At 38.3% G+C, this 22,564-nt stretch overlaps 3 protein-coding genes across 4 annotated transcripts in view; 1 reads left to right on the top strand and 2 right to left on the bottom strand.

The window, feature by feature from the left end:
- The window catches only part of LOC132255820 (protein kinase C, brain isozyme-like), a 36,019-nt gene extending 23,309 nt beyond the window's left edge, over positions 1 to 12,710 (top strand). The window contains exons 4-12 of one of the 2 annotated variants that reach the window (XM_059751982.1): positions 1,263 to 1,374; positions 3,634 to 3,762; positions 6,179 to 6,332; positions 6,643 to 6,760; positions 7,857 to 7,967; positions 8,036 to 8,341; positions 8,409 to 8,500; positions 9,054 to 9,585; positions 9,667 to 12,710. In XM_059751982.1, coding sequence (XP_059607965.1) covers positions 1,263 to 1,374; positions 3,634 to 3,762; positions 6,179 to 6,332; positions 6,643 to 6,760; positions 7,857 to 7,967; positions 8,036 to 8,341; positions 8,409 to 8,500; positions 9,054 to 9,585; positions 9,667 to 9,819 — 1,707 coding nt within the window. In that variant the 3' untranslated portion in view covers positions 9,820 to 12,710. The remainder of the gene's footprint in view (positions 1 to 1,262; positions 1,375 to 3,633; positions 3,763 to 6,178; positions 6,333 to 6,642; positions 6,761 to 7,856; positions 7,968 to 8,035; positions 8,342 to 8,408; positions 8,501 to 9,053; positions 9,586 to 9,666) is intronic. The other variant, XM_059751981.1, reaches the window with a different exon arrangement.
- Positions 12,711 to 12,732: 22 nt separating this feature from the next.
- Positions 12,733 to 19,652, bottom strand: LOC132256017 (uncharacterized). The gene is made up of 10 exons (XM_059752195.1): positions 19,250 to 19,652; positions 18,419 to 19,179; positions 17,935 to 18,350; positions 17,612 to 17,660; positions 16,848 to 17,556; positions 16,028 to 16,354; positions 15,196 to 15,956; positions 14,718 to 15,127; positions 13,227 to 14,298; positions 12,733 to 13,160 (listed from the first exon to the last, which is right to left on the bottom strand). Exons 1-10 carry the CDS (start codon positions 19,564 to 19,566, stop codon positions 12,742 to 12,744), a joined length of 5,241 nt encoding a protein of 1,746 aa, XP_059608178.1. The 5' UTR covers positions 19,567 to 19,652; the 3' UTR covers positions 12,733 to 12,741.
- On the bottom strand, positions 16,350 to 17,879 carry LOC132255823 (uncharacterized). Its single transcript, XM_059751987.1, has 2 exons — positions 17,612 to 17,879; positions 16,350 to 17,556 (listed from the first exon to the last, which is right to left on the bottom strand). The coding sequence occupies exons 1-2, from the start codon at positions 17,637 to 17,639 to the stop codon at positions 16,844 to 16,846; spliced, it is 741 nt and encodes a 246-aa protein (XP_059607970.1). The 5' UTR covers positions 17,640 to 17,879; the 3' UTR covers positions 16,350 to 16,843.
- Positions 19,653 to 22,564: the final 2,912 nt, after the last annotated feature.

Raw genomic sequence — 22,564 nt, 5'->3', positions numbered from 1 at the left:
AAAAAACTCTCCAGCCAAAACACTGACCATTCAGTTGGAGTGAGAAGACCTCTCTTGGCTGTGTTTCTGTGTTCTCTCGATGTACACACTTCTTATCCCATTGGAAGTTTCGATGTGAAGGCTGTCTGACTGGGTGTTTCGGAAAGGATGTTGAGAAGCTTATTTTAAACAACTTTCATTAATTTTAATTTGCGCTCCCTATGAAAATGTGTGTCAGCTTTCACTGTGTTTTCAGCATACATGTTGTTTTTCATTTCTTCAGGACTTGCAAATGTTTACTTTAAAGATATTCTCGTGCTTTTAAGTGCGCTTTCAGTCCATGGGCGCAATTTGCAAAGCCTGCGAGAGAAGTGAGGAATGATGTGTGTGTGTGTGTGTGTTTTTCGTGTTTAGTTTATCTTTTCTTTATACTGTAGAAAATCATCATCATGGTGAATTTAAAGATATAAACAACCCTTTGCTAAAGACAGTCTAGAGATAGTTATGTATAAGATGAAAATTTTGTGAAAAGGTATTCTTAATGAAATGCATTCAGAATATACACAATGCAATGTGGAGATGTTTCAGAAAAGTTTAGGAAGAGTGTCTCAAAGAATCTCCAGGCAAAAGTTCTTCTCCTCTCAGTTTGTAAAGGAATTAATTATAAAGTAGGAAACTTTTAGACGTGTCCTTTTGAAAAGAATCAAGTATATTTTCCACTCCATTTTCTATATATTTGATATTGCGCTTGAAAATATTGCTGCTCCTCTTGTAGTTGGTCGAAAAATCACATCACAAAATCACACACTTTCCTTTGGAAAAATGCCATCCAAGGGGAGGAAACAATTTGCTGTTGAGAAGCTTTTCACACTTGAGCGTAATAATAGGCGGAAATAAGCTTTCAGACAACTCAATATATAAGATTGAAAGGATTTTCTTTATTGTGCAATATATTTTTCAAAGCTTATTTCTCAGGACAACACTGCGCGGCTTTTATTTATTTCACATTCACCGTCGTGATAGCACAGAACAGATGAATGCCTGAGTCGCTGCCGATGCTTTCACACTGAAAGTTTAACTCCGCAGTTGTGTTTAGAAAAAAGGAGGAAAAGATAGTTTTACGTACTTACTTTTCAGTTTGACGATGTTTTTTCTTCTTACACTTTTTGTGTTGATTTATCAATTAAAACGGAACATCTGTTTATATAATCCACACAAAATTTACCTACTTTTTGCTGTTCTCTATCTCTCTTTCTTTTTCTTTCAATATTTATATCCTGTAGGCCGTTCGAAAACCACATAAATGGCAGGGACATACATTTCTCACACCAACTTTTTGCGATCAGTGTGGATCGATGCTGCACGGAATTGCCCATCAGGGTATAAAATGTCAAGGTATCAGGAATAAGTAATCAAGAAAATAACACGCATAAGCGGCTGAAATTCCGCCCTGCGTGAGCATTTTCCTCTTCAAAGTGCCCGCAAAGAGGCCACAATGTTGATGCATTTGTCGGAAAAAAAACAAAACTCTTCAAATTTAAACAAAATATTTAGATAAATTTAGTGAATAAACCAACTTAGATGGTTCTTGCGTCTCTTGCATGACTTTCAATATGTGAACTTTCCATTCGTTCTCTCTTTGTGGACGTGAAATAGTGATGACGTTGCAGCTTAAAAGTTGTGGGGTGTCCCAATGTCTTGTCGAATGGCTGCAATTCTTCAAAAGCACACAAGTACACTCTCTACGGCTTTTGGTTTTAGATTTCCACCTCTTTGTCTCGTGCTGCATGACTCCTGTTGCAACTGCTTGTATTTGCGTGCTTAGAAAATCCCCTTCATTCCCACTGAAATGTCTCAATTCCACACGATGTCTTGCTGTCTCTTCACCACTTAATGATCCCTCTATTTGTCTTGTACATAGTTTGACTCTGGCGAGCTTTATTATTGGCTCGTTCTTTGCTGATTTTACAGGCAACGTGCGAATGCTGAGCAGAATGTATTAGGCATAGAAATATCTATTCAATTAAATGTGCTATTCAAGAAATCAAATTCAGTGTGAATCGGTAAAAAAACAGAATAATTTTCTACATTATATATATATAAAAGAAACAATTTCAAGTGTATACTTAACTGGGTCTCTCTGAATGAAAGTTTTGCGACAAGAAGATTTATCACTAAATGTACATTTTGCATCTTGCAGTGAAGCACCCTAAAGAGCCTGACTTTCCTCATCTCACAAGCAGAAGTGTAAAGTTTTCCTTCCAATCAATAAAATGCAATTAAGCATCTTGAGTGACCTCAGCAAAACACCCAACAATATTTTGCCACAGTGAACAAACGGAAATGGCAGTAACTCAATTTTCCTCTCGTTGACAGAGAAAAACGATGTAAAATCGCGTGTCAAGATTGGAAAATTTTAGTTGATTTTCCTTCTTTCACCACCCATTTATACCCATGTTCATTTCCCATGACTCTTATCAATATTTCCGCCTCGCGACCTCAGGTAAAGTGCTTTTTGTGCCTCTCAATTTCCACCTTTTTTTCGTTATTCTCCCACTCGAACGCCCACCCTTTGGCCGGGGATAATTTTCAACTTACTCACGAGGCGCAGTCGATTGGAAAGACACCTGAAGACACAAATGGAAACTTGTTGATTTTCACATTGAGTGAGTGAAAATTCTAAGGGGGGTGTAAAAAGTCACTCGTTGACATTTTATTGCATGACAACACGACAGGTTGTGTCAGAAAGTTAATTAATTCGACAAGCATTTAGCGAGAATAGACATTTAGCATTTTCGTCAAATGCCTGAGCTTTATTTCGTGCCCACGAGTGCTGGAAGTTTCTATATTTTCTACCTTCGAGGGTGTAAATTTAATGCTACAGAAATCCCGAACAATATATCCTGTGTGTGGTATTTCAAAAAATAACTCCCACACATGTTTTCATTATTACTGAATTCTGAAATTCATTCTGAAGCATTATTTCATGCCAATTTTGCTCGAAAACCTCATATGTTTTGCAGGTGTCTTTTTTCAAAAAAATATTCTATATTTTAAAATCAATATAGTTTTGAATGTAATGTGAAATTCATGGCACTCCTCCGCAGTGGTAAGATTGGAGTCAATTCTTCTTTCCACCACTGTCTCCACAGGGTGTTTTGCAGGTGATTTTGAGGAGCTGCAAAGTGAGAGGAATTCCAGGTGCTCTTTAGGCAGATACACGATTTCGCATGAATGATACATGAGACCTTTTTCCTTCTTCGCATTTTTCGCGAAAGAAAAAAGGCCCTAAATTATTAAGAGGACAGTGAGAAAGTCATGAAAATACAGAAGAGATGATGGGAAAATTTGTCGGCGAAAACGATGGGGAGAATATGAAGGGTCTTGATTGTGTATAATCTGAAAATTATGTTGCACCATTTTGCGTTGGTTAATTGTTTATAATATTCTTTAGTGTGTTTCTTGCTGGTTGTGTTCCCTCTATATGTGGCTCCACCACTTCTGGCTGTGTTTTCTAACCCTCTATGTTTGTACATGTTAACTTTCTACCCCCTGGAAACAACCCAACTGCATACGACGAGACTCTGACAGTGCCACCAGAAGCGCGCATTGCTCGTTCACTGCTAAAGGACATATTCTTCCCTATAATTGCAGCATGTGACATGAATGTTCACAAACGATGCGAGGAGAGCGTACCAAATCTCTGCGGATGTGATCATACTGAGCGTCGGGGGCGAATTCAGCTCGCCATTTCGTGTACAGTTAATAAGCTCACTGCTGAAGGTAAGTGTAATTATTACATGCCGCGCCATGCAGTTTTTTCTGGTCATTATGCAGATTAATTATACACACTGTGACAGATATATATTTAATCCCGCCTAATGAGCCAAAATGTGCTCTTACAAAATTTGTCAAACGCAATTTCCCAGTCATTTCAACTGCCCAATTAACTATTAATGGTGAAAAATTATTTTTTTTTCGCTCTCATTCAATACATTCAGTGAAAAGCACTAATATAGTAGCAAATGAAAGCATAAATGTTGAAAGGGGGAATTAAAATGCTGTCCAGAGTGAAAAGCATAGATTTGGCAGCTTTTTGATACGTTGAGGGAATATTCATTAGCGGCGATTTGAAATGTGACTGATTTGCTGAATATTTTAGGACGATTCAAAAATCAAGGACAATTTAGCGTTTTTCTATGGCGTGTACAAAATATGACTGTTCGAAAGTGGAAAACATAAAAGAATCACTGCACTTTACTTATGAGCTTGCGAAAGCTTCCAATAAAGTCGCAACGTGGAGTTCATCATCATAAATTTATGACTGTAGTTAAAGTGCATTTTTCTGCAGCGAAATCAAAGTTAATTACACGTAAAGTCTCATTTCGTGGATATTTTCTGATGCTGCAAATGGAGTTTTCAACATAATAAGCGCGATATTTACTACTGGCAAAAGTCTCCTTAATTGGCAAATATGGGATTAGTTTATAAGCAAATCAGGCACTCACATCGCAATCACAAATGAATCTCCACAATGTTGAGCAACTAAGAGACCAGTTGAGAAGTTTACTCATCCGAAGGCAACTCTCGGAGACTTTGCTATCTTCTCAAGATGATCGAGTTTTGATTAAAAAGTGTGTATAATTGGAAAACTTTATAGTTCCCACGCGCAGAAAATGGGCATTTTTGCGCCTTCAGCTCGCCTTTCTTCCACCATCGTCGTCTCAAGGTGGAGGGGCAAAATGCCGAGGGGGGGCGGAATATGCATTTGAAGCAAATCATGTATATAAAATTGCCATAAAATTCATCCAATGAGGCGCGTTTCTATCGCACGTCGCACATAGTTGAACGCCGGGGGGAGGAAAAGGGACGAGTCGTCAGATAAATCCACATAAAATGGGGATGAAGGTGAAGTGGATAAGAATAAAAGTATCCGGACGTAGAAGATGAAACTAGAGGTAATTTACGAACGCCACCCAGCTAAACAATTTAATCTCGCTCAAGTGTGAAGCAATTCAGTTTAATAGAAAGAGTAAATTCACCATTACCACCCCGTTTCCATTTAACACTCATCGCCCAGGCGCACCTCGGATTTTCGCCCGCCGAATCCCCAATGACACAATCATAATCATCACCGTCAATTATGTGGAATGGAGACGCCGGGTAGATAGGTATCTCTGGGCGCCTTTCTTCGTCGAATTTCCGCGCGCGAGCGATGAAATTTCCGTAAATCGCTAACAAGACGCTGTTCACATCAAATTCAGCTCAAAATTCAATGTGCAATTTCAGCATATTTATTTGCACTGCATGTCAAATTGGTAAAACAAACCTTCTGGATGAATAACGTTCAATTAACCAAACATGTTACTCGTGCAATTTCATCAAACACAAAATGCCCAGAGACTCGAGTATTCCATTAAATCAATTATCACTTGAATAGATTATACTTTTAAATTTATGAATATGTTCATTCTAATGTAATCAATAAAATCATTTTAAATATCAATTATTGATGCAAAATGCGTTATATGAACACCACAAGCAAGTGAGAGATTTTGTGGCCAAAATCTGTACATCACGTTCATGTTATTTTCACAAAACTCCATGCAAAGTTACTCGAGAGACTTGAACCCATGAGATTTTTTACTATATGAATAATTTGAAATATTCTTGTGAATTCGTCACACAGCGATCTGTATAAAGCTATTCATACCAGACCGGATTTTTCATTTCTTTTATCAAGGAAAACATCTTCTACTGATAAATTCATGACGTGTTCCTATATTTTCCAGCCCTTCGATAGACTCTCAAAGTGGTACTTGAGAAATTTTCAATCAATTGCAACCGTCGTCAAAACTACGACATCGCAACAAATTACATGTATTGCTATGAAAATTCTTCAAATTCCAATTGGCCACATCCTCTTTCTCAGAACGTGTTCAGCATTGTGAAATGTGGCTTGAAGAAAATTGGGGGGATTTTCTCAACAGGTTCCACTTGGGAATGCGTTGAAAATGTTTCTTTTTTCCCATTTTTCTTTCATATTCAGCCAAAAATATACAAAATAAAACTTACCCAAACATGGCGCTTTTAGACCAAAAAAATTCTCTAATTATAAACTATCACAAAATGGCATTAAAATCAAAAATTCAGTGAATGTGAAAATGATGTTTTGCAATAAATTGTCTCTCTCTTGCAGTGAAACAGGGCAGAAACTTAATTCCAATGGACCCAAATGGCCTGAGTGATCCTTATGTGAAGCTAAAGCTCATCCCTGACACGGACAACGTGAAGAAGAAAACCAAAACCATCCGATCCACGCTGAATCCTGTGTGGAATGAGACACTCGCCTTGTAATGACCTCACGTGTATTTTCGCCCATGCTTTGCGACATTCTTTGATGTGGAAATCGCTCTTTTTTCCACCCTCGTGCAAGTGACATTCATTAAAATTCTCACCTTGCCGAGGCGAAGCTTTTCATTGATAAATTCTATACCGACGCTATATTGTGTGGGTTTTCCCTTTTGAACTGAATGCGATGGGTGAGAAAATTGCGGTTGCCACACGAGTACCTGTGCAAGACAGTGAAATTTGTCGTGTATGGCGTGGTGCGTTTGATTAATTGATTAATTAAAACGAATCTTCCCTCCTTCATGTTGACAGTGATTTAAAGGCGGAAGACAAGGATCGACGTCTGCTAATTGAAATATGGGATTGGGACCGAACATCCAGGAACGACTTCATGGGTTCTCTCTCCTTTGGAATATCCGAAATTATCAAGGTAAATTGTCTCCCATTCATTACATCCACTCAAAATGGCGGGTCACGATATATTCAAAGGTATTTTACAATAGAAAAAAAGAGAAATTGGGGGGGGGGGGGCAAATCTATTTGGTTATTCATTGGAAAGTTCAAGTTTTAACGGTCGTGGGCTTAATCTGTAGGGTTTTGACAATCATGCCGACAATATGTGTCTCCAAAAACCATTCTTAATTAGGGTTAAAGAACATTAATTTATGAATTTAAGGAAGAATCTGATGAAAATTGCATTGAAAAAGCATTATCCCAAATTTATCTACATGCGTAGCATAGAAACAACTCTGTTTTGGCCTCTCTTTTTGAAAGCTCAGTGCTTTATGCTGAAATTTATCATGGATTGCCATTTCTTGGAATCTTTGCAATGACCTTTGCACCACGAAATTCCCCAAATTGATTGGCATTAAATATAAATGGCAGATGCAATCTGAATGTCCATTGTGTGCCACTGAATGCGATTCTCTGAAAATACTCTACTAAATGATGTTGCATTAAACCCTCGAGCAAAGTGCAGTGCTTTGGGGACTTTTGGAGACGACGAAGCGGTATTTTCCAGAAAATAGATGGGTTTACTCAACTGTTCTCCTCCTTCAAGGATGAACAATGCAGCGTGTTGAGCAAATTCCTAGAATAGCTGGAGCGATTGCTCTAGACATGAGATACAATAGCGCGATTGTATATAGAATAGCATTAAATGAAATGCAAGTTGAGCTTGCGAGAAGAATGGGAGAATCCTTGTTTGGAGATTCGACTGTTTGCTCTAGAGAGACAGCATCATTTTCTTGGAATGAGGAGAAGAGTGTTTAATGTGGAGATGCTGGCTTTTGACATGAATTGACTCCAAGTGTTCACTTGTTCGCATGTTGGGTGAAATTGAGTGGACAAAACTTTGCCATGCCCCAAAATAATTCATTCTCAATTTGCCAGCGAAAGCTCAAGAGCTTTCGTGGGTGGCTGTGGACTTGGAAATTTAATCAGGACGAAAGGTGGGCCTGTGAGGATTAAGTTAATTGTGTTTTTGAGACAAAAATTCTCACCCCGAGTCTCTGGCACTCTTGCAGAATCCAGCTGACGGATGGTACAAGTTGCTCACACAAGAGGAAGGGGAGTTCTACAATGTTCCTGTACCTGACGAGGCTGCCGACTTGGCCCAACTCAAGAGTCAAATGAGGGTGAGATGATGAATAAATTAGCATCTCGCGAAATTATCCCACTAATGAGGGGTCCTGCAATCACGCAGAAGACATCCATAACCAAGAAGCTTCCAGTCTCCACCGACAAGGACATCCCACACAACATGAGCAAGAAGGACATGATTCGCGCCACCGACTTCAACTTCCTTATGGTCCTGGGCAAGGGCTCGTTCGGCAAGGTGATGCTGGCCGAGCGCAAGGGCACCGACGAGCTGTATGCCATCAAGATACTGAAGAAGGACATCATCATCCAAGACGACGACGTGGAGTGCACGATGGTGGAGAAGAGGGTGCTGGCGTTGTCCAGCAAGCCGCCCTTCCTCGTGCAGCTCCACTCGTGCTTCCAGACAATGGTGAGCGCCCCACCCGCCGCCCAACCACCCTCCGTCACTCACCCACACTCTTTCCCCCTCCCCACAGGACCGTCTCTACTTTGTGATGGAGTTCGTGAACGGCGGCGATCTCATGTTTCAAATTCAGCAATGTGGAAAATTCAAGGAACCCGTAGCAGTGTAAGGCAGCCAATTCCTCTCTATTTATGCACCCAGAAATCCGCGGCACTCATTAATAAAATGTGATTTGCGCGAGAGATTCACCCTGCGGAACAATAGCAATTAAATTAGTGCACGGAAGAATAATTTCCGACAACCCCAAATAGCAAAAGGTCAAATTAATTTAATGACCAATTTTCCGCTCCTGCTTTAATCAAAAATTCAATACTTCTGACGCAAAGGGGCTTCTAAGGCAAGGACGAGCTTTTGTATTTGGAATTCATCAAATTTGTCGGCTATTTGAGCAAGAAGCCGAAATTTATTCATTTGAAAACAATCCCATCTGCTTAGTGTAAAGAAAGCGGTAATTTGGGCTGAGTAATGACATTAAGATAAAGCAGTTAACCAAAATCAAGTCAATTTTTCGGAATTGAAAGGTAAGACAATAGGCTTACAAGAGAAAATGAACGTTTTCTTCAAGAAAACTCGTGTAAATGGGCGGGGCATTCAAGGGGGAGGAGCTTATGTATGCATTTAAGAAGATTACTATGTATTATGATGTTCTTCCGCACAGATTCTATGCATCTGAGATAGCAATTGGACTCTTCTTTCTGCACTCTCGTGGGATCATCTATCGTGACTTGAAACTGGACAACGTGCTGCTGGACGCCGACGGACATATCAAGATCGCCGACTTCGGCATGTGCAAGGAGGGCATTTCGTACGACAAGACCACCAAGACATTCTGCGGCACTCCGGACTACATCGCGCCGGAGATCATCCTGTACCAGCCGTATGGCAAGTCCGTGGACTGGTGGGCGTACGGCGTGCTGCTGTACGAGATGCTGGTGGGCCAGCCGCCGTTTGATGGCGAGGACGAGGAGGAGCTTTTTGCCGCCATTACGGACCACAACGTGTCGTACCCCAAGAGCCTGAGCAAGGAGGCCAAGGACGTGTGCAAGGGCTTCCTCACGAAGAATCCACAAAAGAGGCTCGGCTGTGGGGCGCGTGGCGAGGAGGACGTGCGCGGTCACTCATTCTTCCGGCGCATTGATTGGGACAAGATTGAGAATCGAGAGGTTCAGCCGCCCTTCAAGCCGAAAATTGTACGTAAATGCCCTGTGCAAATATTGATTGAATTGCCTTCTTTTTTACTATCTCCCTTCTCTACTTTCCCTTTATTGCAGAAACACCGCAAGGATGTATCCAATTTCGATAGGCAATTCACATCGGAGAAAACTGATCTCACGCCAACTGATAAGTTATTCATGATGAATTTGGATCAAACCGAATTTATGGGATTCTCCTATCTCAACCCGGAGTTTGTGCAGCACATCTAAAGTGCTCGCTTTGCCATCCTCACACGACAATTCTACCCACTCACTCTCTCTCTCTCTCTCTATTTCTTGTGATTTTTCGGAACCAATCAATGTTATCCACACCCCTTGAGATAAATGCCTGGAGAGAACAAGAATTATATAATGTTAATGATAGTGAGTCTGAACAATCTGTTGAACTTTTTCTACTCAGAGCTCTTTCTACACAGACAAATTTACTTTAGACCGCCAAAGAAGGCGATTTTCGTGATGAAATATGATCGTATTGACTGCTCGGCGCATCTTTCAGTCTTGTCAAATCTTTTGAAATATCCATGGAAGCGCCATGACGAAAGGATTTTGAGAAAGCTTAGCCAGCTTTCATTTGTCTTATTGGATAATCCTTTCATGTAGAAGAATTTTGTTGACAGAGGGAAAAACTGTCATCCTTTCCTAGTGCTTGCAGTCAAAGAGTGTGAATAGGTGAATCTATGGGCAGAGAAAAGTGTGTCAAACAGGGGGAAAACACTTGTGGCATGAGATGTACAGCCAATACTTGTGGTGTATTTAGGAACTTTTCACTTTACTAACTGCCATTACATGATTATATAGTGTAAAAAATATATCTTTGCCATTGAAGAAAGCATATATTGATTACCTCTTAGATATTCCACACTGTGTTAATTTCTTTTCCACACACACACATTTTCATTTCCGATTAATGATGATGTCCCACCGCAAAAGAATTTTAAATTTCGATATACAAGTCTTTACGAATTATCTTCATGAAGTTGAAGACTTTTTTGAAATAAATAGAAGACATAATGTGGAGAAGGATGAAATATGTAATATCTTATCAACTTCCAATTCAAGTGTAATAAAATACAAATATCATATATACAACATTAAAGAAATATAGTAATAAAAAGTATGCAAATTTAGAGAGTGACGCTTCAAGCCCTCCAATCAATGGTTGAGTCCCAATTGATCTCGAGTGGTTTGAGAGAACCATTTTCTCAAGTTCTGTGCTACTTCTGGAAACACTGAGGAATTTTTCAAAGAAATCTTGCGTTCGTATGCGATTTACTTTGAGAAAGTCAACTGAAAAACTCTGATTATACTTTCTACTAAAAAATAAACAAATTGTCAAGAGAAAGTTAATCATAACTTTATTAATAAATGTGTCAAAAGATTAAATGATAAAGAACCATTGCAGTTGTAACACTTTATTTAGATACACGTTAAGAGATAAAAAGAAAAAAAGAATATTGATGTATATTTCATTCAGAAACACAAAGCAAAAATACTTTACTTTATAAGAGATTTGAAGAATTGCCACTTGGAGAAGTTAAACTGTGTGTTCACATGAAATAATGAAACATTTGAGCATGACTAAAGTTCATTTCTACATTTGCTTTGGTTTTTAACCAACTTACAAAAGTGGCGCTGTTTTGTCAGAGAAATATTTACAGCCTACAAATATTCTAAAAGTACCAGAAATTTCAGACAACCAAAGGTATCAATCGCAATTACATTCAATTGATCATTGCAGTGAGAAAAAAACACTGCCAAGTGGCAAAGAGTAAAAAAGCATTTCTCTCGCTTACGTAGTCCAAAATGCAGTAAAACTTTTCCAGTATCACGCTTAAGAGACATATTAACAAAGAAAGTATTAATGTAATAGAATGAGTAATAATGGCATTAGTAATGGAATATGTAGCAAAAAATATAATAGTTCTATTCTTTTCAATTTTAGGGCCTATAGCAATAATTTCTCTTAGTCTTTCAAACAGCAATTTTATCATTTACAAACCGTATGTTTTCATCACTCTTCCATTAATTTCATGACAGTTCATTTGAATAGCAGCAGACAAAGAAAGAAAGCAAAAATGAGACAAGTTTGGAAGAATAATCTTGTAAATACTTTTGAATCCACTCTTATACAAATTGTAGTTACATAACGTATAACTTTTCTCGAGTGCTTTTGAAAATAAATAAAAAACAAACAAATTGATAAATGAATTATATTGTCAAAATAATGTAGTAAAATCCAAACTATTTAAATTTATGAAGAACAAAAAAAAGGATATTCAAAAATAACAACATTTAAATTAAATTATACATTTAAGCACTTTTTGACAATCTAATTGTAGGTAAAGAAGAAGAATAAAAAAACTATAACAAGAGAAACAGAATTATAGTCAAAAATGTTTATTGATTCAAAGAAATTCTACAATATATTGTTATTAATTTTCTTGATGTTATTGACAGACAAATTTGAAGTCTATCTTTATCATTCCATTAAAGTAATTTTTTCGTAAAAATTATATTCATGAATTCCACGCTAAAAAGTAATACTCTTTACTTTATTTTGTATAACCTTCGCTATATTGAAAAGTATTTACGTTCTATGTATTACATCTTTCCTACGCGTCATTGTGACTGCTGTAGGAAAAGATAAAGTTGTTTCTTATGACTAACTTTAGAAAAGACGTTTTGAGATTTGACGATAGTATATCAGAAAAAAGAGGATATAATAAAAGAGAAAATATAACTATAGTAAATGTATTTCGAAAGGGGATTCTTTTGTGTCCACTTATTGACTAACCACCTTTGAAACAATTTAAGAAACTTATAGAAACTATGAATGCAATAATGATGGAAAGAACTTTCAATTGATACTTTGTACATTTTGTATTTTGTTGACAGTGGAAATATTGAGGAAATTCTATTGAACTTGTTTACGCTGTGAGTTTCAAGGAAATTGTCTTAATTTCGGATTTAGACGCCAAAGTCATATAATATTTAAATATATTATTACATTCAAAATTCTCAAATGAAAATTATATCAAATATTATATTTACATCATTATGATAATTCAATTAAATAAACCACTATATACTCTTTCAACTTACTTCACTGCTGTTTCTTATCTCTCCTCCAAATCAGAGCTTTTTGAACACTAAATGAATAGGATCTTCAGACTGCACAATCAAAGCCTTCTTATCAATTCTTATGGTTGACGGAGTTCTGTCACAGCGTTCGATTCTGTAATTCTTTAACACCGCAATGATTGCCAACTTCACCTGAAGCATTCCGAATCTGGCGCCAATGCAGCCTCGAGGACCCTGACCGAAGGACAGGAAGAAGAAATCCTTAACGTTATTTCTGAATCTCTCTGGATTGAAGGTGTTTGGATCTGGATAGAACTTCGGATCGCGATGAATTCCAAGGACTGGAATGTAAATTGGCATTCCGCGAGGGATGCTGAATTTGTGGAAAGGCTCGAGAGAGTAAGTCTCGCCTTCCGTTGGCTGACAAACTCTGTCCAAGAATGGTAAAGTTGGATACAATCGAAGCACCTCTGCAAATAGCCCAAAAATTATTTTTCTTACACGTTTTTGTGTTTCTCTGCGAGCAAGAAAGATACCTTGAACAACCATTTGAAGGTACTGAAGTTGATGAATTGCTTCATAAGTAATTTCTCCGCGAGTTTTCAAAGCCAGAAGGATTTCTTTTCTTAGATTCTCCTGGATATCCTGATGCTTCGCCAGTTCATACATGGTAAAAGACGTGACCGAAGCTGTAGTTTCATATCCAGCGGCGAGGAAAACTGCGGCTTGAGCCACTAAAACATCCCCAAAGAAGATATCACTGCGACTATTCTTCATGGTTATCAGAACATCGATCAAGTCATTGCGTTTGGATCCGCTCTTCTCCCTTTCCTGCATCACATGATTGATGGACTGACGGATGAATCTGCATGAGGATTTTGGGAAGATTGTGAACTTAAAGAGAGTCGCCAGTTCGGGAAATAGGAAGCACGTGAAAAATTGAATAGCGCGTCGCCAGGTAAAGTTCGTTATTTTCCGAACATGAACACAAAATTCGGATTTGTGGTTGTTTATTGAATTGGCTCTGACACCAAAAGCGCAAATTGATATCATATCGATTGTCAGCAATCCAAAGAGATTCTTCACATCCACTTCAATTTCACCATCGCAAGTGTCTTGAGACAATTTGTGGTCGAAAACCTCACAAACATCCTTCATCAGTGCAAAGAAGTGCTTCATCTTCACTCCCGTGAAGATTGGTGACACATTTGTCCTGATATTCCTCCAAGTCTCACCGTGAGCCAATGCCATCATGTTTCCGCCAATTGGATCGAACTTGGGATCAGCGGACACTCGCCTGTCCTGAAAGTTATTGAAGTCTCTCACCAAGATGCGCTTTATCAGCTCTGGCTCGCGAATCACTAGACTGGGAGAGTGAAGGAAAAAGAAGCCGGAAATCGCTTCACTCCTTGCCCCATTGTACAGATCCACAAACACTTCACTGATGCTCTTCTTGAACAACACACTCAAAATGCCAACGAAAGGAGCACCAGGAAAGTAAGACACTCCGCGATCTTCCCAGTATTTCTTCGAAGATCTCTGCCACCACACTGCGAGCAGACATAGACTCAGAGCGATCGCCAGAAGCACCAGCAATGCCATCGCTTTCTGTGCCGAACCAAGAGAGACTGAGAACAGAATCCATTTGGTGTGGAGATAAAAGATGCATCGTCAATTAAATTCAGAAGACGAAAAGAGATAATAAAAAGACATCACACGTGAAAGTTGCTGAGAACTTTCTCCACTTCACTTCCAAACCAATATTGCATAATTAAACTTCGAAATATTGAAATTCGTCCAAGTGACGAAGAAGAGACACAAGACTGCTTAATAATTTTCTTGATTCTATGGGAGTAACTGGAATTTAAATCAAGGGAGATGCAATGACTAAATGGAGAATCTCCGAAGAGATTTAAGTTCTCAAACTCTTAAAAATGTTATGCTTGTACCAAACAATTGGAATCAAATTACATGTTAGAATTGAAACATTTAATTTTCCCACCTTCTTAGAGCTTTCGAAACACTACATTAAGAGGATCTGCACACTTCACAATTAATGCTTTCTTATCAATTCTTATGGTTGACGGAGTTCTTTCACAACTTTCAACTCTGTAGTTCTTCAAAACCGAAATTATTCCCAGTTTGACTTGAATCATTCCAAATCTGGCGCCAATGCAGCTTCGAGGACCCTGACCGAAGGACAAAAAGATGCTTTGCTTAGCCAAGTCTTTGCCCTCGCCACGGAATCTCTCGGGGTTGAAGGTGTTTGGATCTGGATAAAACTTCGGATCGCGATGAATGGCGACGGCTGGAATGTAGACTGGCATTCCGCGAGGGATGCTGAACTTGTGGAAAGGCTCGAGAGAGTAAGTCTCGCCTTCCGTTGGCTGACAGACTCTGTCCAAGAATGGTAAAACTGGATAAAATCGAAGCACCTCTGCAAATGAGAACGTTTTTATATGAATTCAGGATGTTGTCTTGTGTATTTGACGGTTCAGAAATTACCTAGAGCAAACATGTCAAGATATTCCAGCTGATTAATCCTCTCATAAGTAATATCACCGTAAGTCTCGAGCTCTTCATGAATTTCACTCCTCAATTTCTCCTGGATTTCTGGGTGCTTTGCCAATTCATACATAGAAAAAGCCAAAGTAGATGAAGCTGTATCGAATCCAGCAGCCAGAAAAACGACCGCTTGACCAACTATTGCATCGTCGTTAAATATATCTCCTTGAGTGTTCTTCATTGTTATTAAAATATCCACCAAATCGTTGCATTTCGCGCCACTTTTCTCCCTTTCTTCCATCACATGATTTAAGGATCGTTGCATGAATTTATAAGACGTTTCATGAAAAACGGTGAATTTGAGTTTTTCCGACAATTCAGGGAAGAAAAATCCCGTGGACAAAACAAACGCTTGTCTGAATGAGAAATCTGTCATTTGCCTAACATAAAAAAGAAATTCTGATTCACTATTATTCAGTGAATTTGCGTTCACTCCAAAAGCACATCGCGAAATCATATCAACTGTTAATAAGCCAAAAAGATCCTTGGCTTTGTATTCGAAAAATCCTCTGCTCGTATCTTTGGATAATTTCACTTCGAAAATCTCACAAACTTCCTTCAAAGAGACGAAGAAGTTCTTCAGTTTTATTCCAGTAAAAATCGGAGAAACATTCTTCCGTATGTTTCTCCACAAATCACCTTTTGCCATAACAATTGTTTGCGTGCCAATAGGATCAGCAACAGGATCGAATGACGCTCGCCTAGAGAAGATATTTACCAATTAACTACAAATAATAACAAATAATGTTGTATAATGAATTATACAACAAACCTGTCGGTAAAACAATTGAAGTCTTTCACTAAAATCCTCTTTATAAGTTCAGGTTCGCGAATAATAAGTCCGGGCGTGTGAAAAGAGTAAAATCCCGAAATCGGTTCGTTCTTCGTCTTCTCGTCATTGTAGAGATCATTGAAGAGTTCAGAAGTGCTTTTCCTGAACAAAACACTCTCTTTCAAGGCGCCAACGAACGGCGCGCCGGGAATATAAGAAACTCCGCGATCTTCCCAGTATTTCTTCGAAGATCTCTGCCACCAAATCGTCAGAGTGGCCAAGATCACACAGAGACTCAAAAACACTTCCACAAACATGTCTTTTTTGCTTCAGCGCTTGACTAAAACTGCGCGAATTTTGGTAAAGCAGAACTACTGAAGAGTTGTGAAAGTATTTTTATGAATTAATTTGCATTCATCTGTATGAGATGTTTAAAAATGATCAATGAACTTTGTGCCAAATATTTTATTTGCTTAACTTTTTTACCACACAAAATTATGTCACATTAAGTGTCCCATTTTTTCCTATCAAAGTTTTTCGCTCTAGATAACACCATCATTATAATAAGATAATTAACAATTCATGAATACCTCAAGGAAAATCAACACGACAAATGACATTAAAAGTAGGCACAATCTCTCTTTACTCCCAGTCTGTCTCCCAGTGCATTTATGAATTAAAAGTTAAGATAAAGTGGAATTATTGTTATCTGTTCCTTTTGCCTTGACCTCAGCAACGGAAATGATGTCGAGAAAAGCCTTATACGCTTATCATAAGAATGGCCAATATACCTAATAGTTTCCTCTTCAACATTTATCACAATTTAAATACCATTAGCTTCGATTCTGTGTGATCTGAAGAAACTTTCTCAGACACTGGAATTCCGTTGGCTTTGAGCTCGTTGAAGGGAAAAATCTTCACAGCAACAAAGCCTAATTTATCCACAATCGTCGATGAATACTTGGAGCTGGAACTTGTGAAGACTATTTTGGGAATTCTGTCTTTGATCCTTTCATCCATGGTCTCAGGACACTTTCCCGCTGCAATTTCCCTCGCCATGATAAGTGAGGACTCGACTAGACTTTGCGCAACACCAAGTTTGCGATATTCGGGAATAGTTGTAACCCAGACGAACTCAATGTAATGATCAACGTTGTACATTTCAAAGAGATCGATTTGCTTATCTTTGGCAATCCTGAAATCCAGTAGGCTTTTCAACAATTCACTGTCGCTGCTGTCTCTAAACTTCTCATAGAATGTCTTCTCGTCACACTGAAGGCGAGATTGAATGTGATTTAAGCAGTATCCTATGATCCTCTTCGATCGCACGTCACGAGCAACAACTGAAATTCCGGCAAAGAGCACAGCTTTCACAATCTTTTCATACTCGAGACGCGCTTTCGCTGCTTCTGGCTTGTTCATCGCGAAAGCAGCAAAAGTGTTGGCGCTTTTCATGTAACCTTCGCGCAGAACGTGCAAAATTCCATCGAGATCGTCTTTCGGATTGCACAATTGGATTACAATATCACCTGAAAACACACATTTTAAGACAAAGTGACAGGAATTGTGAGATAAAATTCACACCGTTGTTAATGACACTGAAGACTCTCATTTTGTGAGCACAAACATCCAACTGTGATAAGTAGCATGAATTAATTTCTGGCTTTGAGTTGAGAGCTTATAAAAGCACATAATCTCATACCATACTAAAAAGTGTAATAAATTTTTCATGTAAAACAATCGCTGAAAAGAAACTGTATTGTCATAAATGAAGACATAAACTTATGAACGTCATTAACAGAGGCAAAAAACAACTTCTTCCTCTCAGGTCAAAGATTTAATTAATTCATTTGTACAGACAAATTTTTATGGTTTTTGGTCCAACATGTTTAAAGCTTTCTGAATACTAAATTGACTGGATCTTCAGACTGGAGAATCAATGCTTTCTTATCAATTCTTATGGTCGGTGGTGTTCTTTCGCAACATTCAACTCTGTAGTTTTTCAGAACCGAAATTATTCCCAGTTTTATCATAAACATCCCTAATCTGGAGCCAATGCAATTTCGAGGACCCAGACCGAAAGCCAAGAAGAGGGCACTTGTATCATTTGTATTATTAGTATTGTCGCGAAATCTCTCGGGGTTGAAGGTGTTTGGGTCTGGATAAAACTTCGGATCGCGATGAATGGCGACGGCTGGAATGTAGACTGGCATTCCGCGAGGGATGCTGAAATTGTGGAACGGCTCGAGAGAGTAACTCTCGCCTTCCGTTGGCTGACAAACTCTGTCCAAGAATGGTAAAACTGGATACAATCGAAGAGTTTCTACAGGAAAAAAGAATGAAACTTCCTTAAGCAACTTCCTAACCTAGAAATTTTTGTGTTTCTCTTACCAAGAACAATCATTTGAAGGTAGTAAAACTGATTAATCGACTCATAAGAAAATTCACCGTGATTTTTGAGCTCTTCCTGAATTTCTCCTCTCAATTTCTCCTGGATTTCTGGGTGTTTTGCCAACTTATACATAGTGAGAGCGAGAGTTACGGAAACTGTGTGATGACCGGCGCCTAGGAAAACAGCCGCCTGAGATATTAAAGCATCTCCATAAAATATGTCTCCTTGAGTGTTCTTCATTGTTATTAAAATATCCACCAAATCGTTGCATTTCGCGCCACTTTTCTCCCTTTCTTCTATTACATGATTTATGGATCGTCGCATGAATTTATTAACCGATTCAGGAAAAGCGGTGAATTTGAGTTTTTCCGACAATTCAGGGAAGAAAAATCCTATGGAAAAGACAAACGCTTGTCTGAATGTGAAATCTGTCATTTTTCTCACATTAACGAGAAATTCTGATTCACTATTGTTCAGTGAATTTGCGTTCACTCCAAAAGCACATCGCGAAATCATATCAACTATTAATGAGCTGAAAAGATCTCTGACGTCATATTCGAAGAATCCTTTGCTCGTATCTTTAGCCAATTTCACTTCGAAAATCTCACAAACTTCCTTCAAAGACACCAAGAAGTTCTTCAGTTTTACTGCAGTAAAAATCGGAGAAACAAGATTTCGTATTTTTCTCCACATTTCACCTCTGGCAAATGGCAATGATCGAGTTGCAATGATATCAATATTTGGGTCAAATGACACTCGCCTATTAGGGAAAGAAGACAACGTCTTAGGCCATTTCATTCAAAGTTACACTATTCGCACTGAGTACAAACCTGTCGGTAAAACAATTGAAGTCTGTCACTAAAATCCTCTTTATAAGTTCAGGTTCGCGAATAATAAGTCCGGGCGTGTGAAAAGAGTAAAATCCCGAAATCGGTTCGTTCTTCGTCTTCTCGTCATTGTAGAGATCATTGAAGAGCTCAGAAGTGCTTTTCCTGAACAAAACACTCTCTTTCAAGGCGCCAACGAACGGCGCGCCGGGAATATAAGAAACTCCGCGATCTTCCCAGTATTTCTTCGAAGATCTCTGCCACCAAATCGTCAGAGTGGCCAAGATCGCACAGAGACTCAAAAACACTTCCACAAACATGTCTTTTCTGCTTTCGCAATGAACTGCGAATAATGAAATTGAAGTCTTGCAATTTCTACACTGATCACAGATGCTTCCCACGAACTCAAGTTAGTTGCTAGTGTGACTATTTAACACAGTGATCCAGAGTGTCTTGCATATTCATCAGCTATTTACTCAATCAGTAATACAATCATTCATTTTGCTATTCATACATTCACTAGGCTTTAGCGTGTCTCGCAGTTCGAGTCAATAAAGTCATGCGAAATTTTTGAAGCCGAAAGTTTTGCATCCAGCCTCAATCTGTAATCTGTCGAAATGTCTGTGTCACAAGAAGAAGATAGCGAATCATAACACGAAAATTTGCACATTTAACACATCTCTAAATATAGCTAAACAACTTGTGTTGTTCTCCAAAGGTCAAATATAAACTGTGACGCAAATTGTTATGCAATTTAATCGCTCTTGGTTTACAAATGTATTTCTAATGCATGTATTGCGATTTTTAAATGACTATTACAATGTGTCATGTCGATTTGCATGATTACACTAGAAGTACACTCAAGTTTTCTATCCAATCTTCTCTCGGCAGAAATGTGTCTCGAATAGTTCTCAAGCATGTAAGAAAAACATAGAATATAATGTGAGGAGAATATCCTGGAAGGTTTGCAAGAATTTCCCCAATTTCCCCTTAAAACATATCTTGTCTCGGCTGTTCCTGCTATAATTTCTGTGGCAAAACACTCATCAAGAGCAGTTACACATTTTAAATGCAGTTCAATGATTATTCAATTGCAGTCTAATGTTTTGCAACTGAATTTCACTAAATTTAATTCATTTATGCAAAATTAATAGCACATCTTTGTATAAATTTACCAAGAGAGAGAAAGAAGCCACTAATTTGTCAATTTACTATAATATTTTAATTACAATGTGTATCAATATTGAGCATAATTTTCTCGCAAAAACATTCACTCAGTCAGAAATTCTCTGCCTCTCATTGTTTTGGTTTTTCAGCTCGCACAATCGATTCAGTTGTGGTCCAGCACAATTGAAGGGTGTGGGAGAACCCCACTAGAATTCAACCCGCTTTTCATTGCTCATGCCAACATAGAAACTTTCCTTTGTCTGACTGTATCAAAATAATAAGAGAGACGCTCTCATGGCAAGAAAACAGCACACAATTGAAGACTTTCGTGATTGTGTTTTATTGAGGCAATCTTCGAGAGGATTCGAGAGTGCTTCCGAGATTGGAAAATGTCCGCTGCCCATTGGCAGCTTTTCATGAGCAACATATAATTTCCCGAGGAGAAAATAATAAACCGCACCACGGGCATTTGTGGAGATATCATAGCGAAAAGCTGTGACACATTTTCCGCAATTTCTCCACGGATAATGATGTCGAGGCGCGAGTAAGAAGCTCTCCATTATTCATACCAGACGCCTTGGGAAAATGATAAATTTGATCTAGTTGAAAATTGTGCACACACGTCTGCGAAATCGTCCTCGAGTCTCATTTGTAGCGAGTCGCGTGGCTCAAATACATATTTGTCAGCAGCTCAGGATATGAAATAAAATAATCTCAGACTTGTGAATATTTTATCACACTTTGTCAGCAAAAGCTTTGAACAGACAGCATTTCACTCTTCATTAACCAGAGAAACCTTGTGAATTTTCTCACTGACCATTTTCTCAAAAGTCACTCTCTTTTATGTCGTGCTCACGAATCAGCTTCAGAAAGCAATTATTTAATAGATAATTTTTATCACAATCTGTGCAACAATTAATCAAATTATCGCTAGTTCTTGAAGACTGAAATGAGCTGAAAATACTAGATAATTTAAATCAATATTTTATCATATTGTTTTCGAAATTTCCCGGCTATTTTCTGATTCAAAGGCAATTTCAGCGAGTATTATTATTTGTCTTAGTTAAACTCTCTTGGAACATTTCATAATAGTGAAACCCGGATAATTCGTTTTCAAGCGTTATATTAAGTTTGCTGAACTCTCGAAAACATAATGAAAATCTTTTCCAGGATAATGAATTTCAAATTGCATTTATGCACTTGACTAAATAAGTAGATTTAACAAGCTCACAGGAAAGGATATATTGAATTGTATTTTGATTGTATCAACAACTTCCCATTCTGCAGCTGCCATTGAGAAATTGATATTTCATTTTCCAAATTAATTTATAAGTATTCTCTTGTTTTCTTCGTTTCTTCCCCTACGAGAGAAAACTTCTGAAGATTTCTCTTAAGTGGGGTATTTTTTCCCTACTAAATGCACGTTTGCGCAGTGAATTGGGGAATCTTCGTCAAGTTTTCCACCACTTTTCCACTCCATCCCTTCCCTACATGAGATACGGGAGAATGTTTTTGCCTGAAGACTTCCTTGAGGTTTAGCGGCGTTCTCATGCAGATACTTGGTAGAAAATTTCATTTCCACGATAATGAGAGATGTGGAGGGAAAGTCATTTATTGGAGTACCTCAGAGAAACTCAATTTACCTCCCTTTTGTACGTAAACTCTGGGCGTCTCATGGTAATTGTACTCAATTTCCAATAAAAGCTAATCTAGCGCGATCAGCGAGTTGAGGAGCAACAGAAACAGGATAATCAATTTCACGATAGTTTCAGATTGTGTCCTCAAGTTCCCTCAATGAGCCCGTTAAAATGTTATTGGCACTCTTGACACTTGTTTGCCAAGATAACGCGAAGCCATTGGCATAATCTTGAGGAGAAATGATAGGACGACATTAAATTGATGGCATTATATAGAGCGACTTCTTGGATATAAATTCTATGGTGTAAGTGAGAATCGTGAATTCTTGCTTTTTCTATGATTTTCCTTCCTATTTCATTTTAAAAACTCAATATCGTGCAACTGCTGCAGGGATTTTTACAGCACGTAGTTCAAAAGAATCGTGACAAAGAATGGTGTGACTCTTATCACGCGCTAAATTACGTTTCGATTGCATATCCAGTAAATTTCGACATTGCGCAGCATTGAAATTTC

Source organism: Phlebotomus argentipes, unplaced genomic scaffold (assembly GCF_947086385.1).
Source record: "Phlebotomus argentipes unplaced genomic scaffold, Phlebotomus argentipes genome assembly contig_5, whole genome shotgun sequence".
NCBI classification, from domain to species: Eukaryota; Metazoa; Arthropoda; class Insecta; order Diptera; family Psychodidae; genus Phlebotomus; species Phlebotomus argentipes.
Note: the sequence above shows the minus strand (reverse complement) of the source record. Positions and strands in the feature narration are given on the sequence as shown.

Excerpts from the sequence above, each read along its gene's own strand:
- LOC132255823 (XM_059751987.1), bottom strand. The coding sequence starts at position 17,639 with ATGAGAGTCTTCAGTGTCATTAACAACG. Across the intron at positions 17,557-17,611 it reads CTTCAGTGTCATTAACAACG|GTGATATTGTAATCCAATTG; the intron begins GTGTGAATTTTA and ends GTGTGTTTTCAG.
- LOC132256017 (XM_059752195.1), bottom strand. The coding sequence starts at position 19,566 with ATGTTTGTGGAAGTGTTTTTGAGTCTCTGTGCGATCTTGGCCACTCTG. Across the intron at positions 15,128-15,195 it reads TCTTGACATGTTTGCTCTAG|AGGTGCTTCGATTTTATCCA; the intron begins GTAATTTCTGAA and ends TCTCATTTGCAG. Across the intron at positions 13,161-13,226 it reads CCTTCAAATGGTTGTTCAAG|AGGTGCTTCGATTGTATCCA; the intron begins GTATCTTTCTTG and ends GGCTATTTGCAG.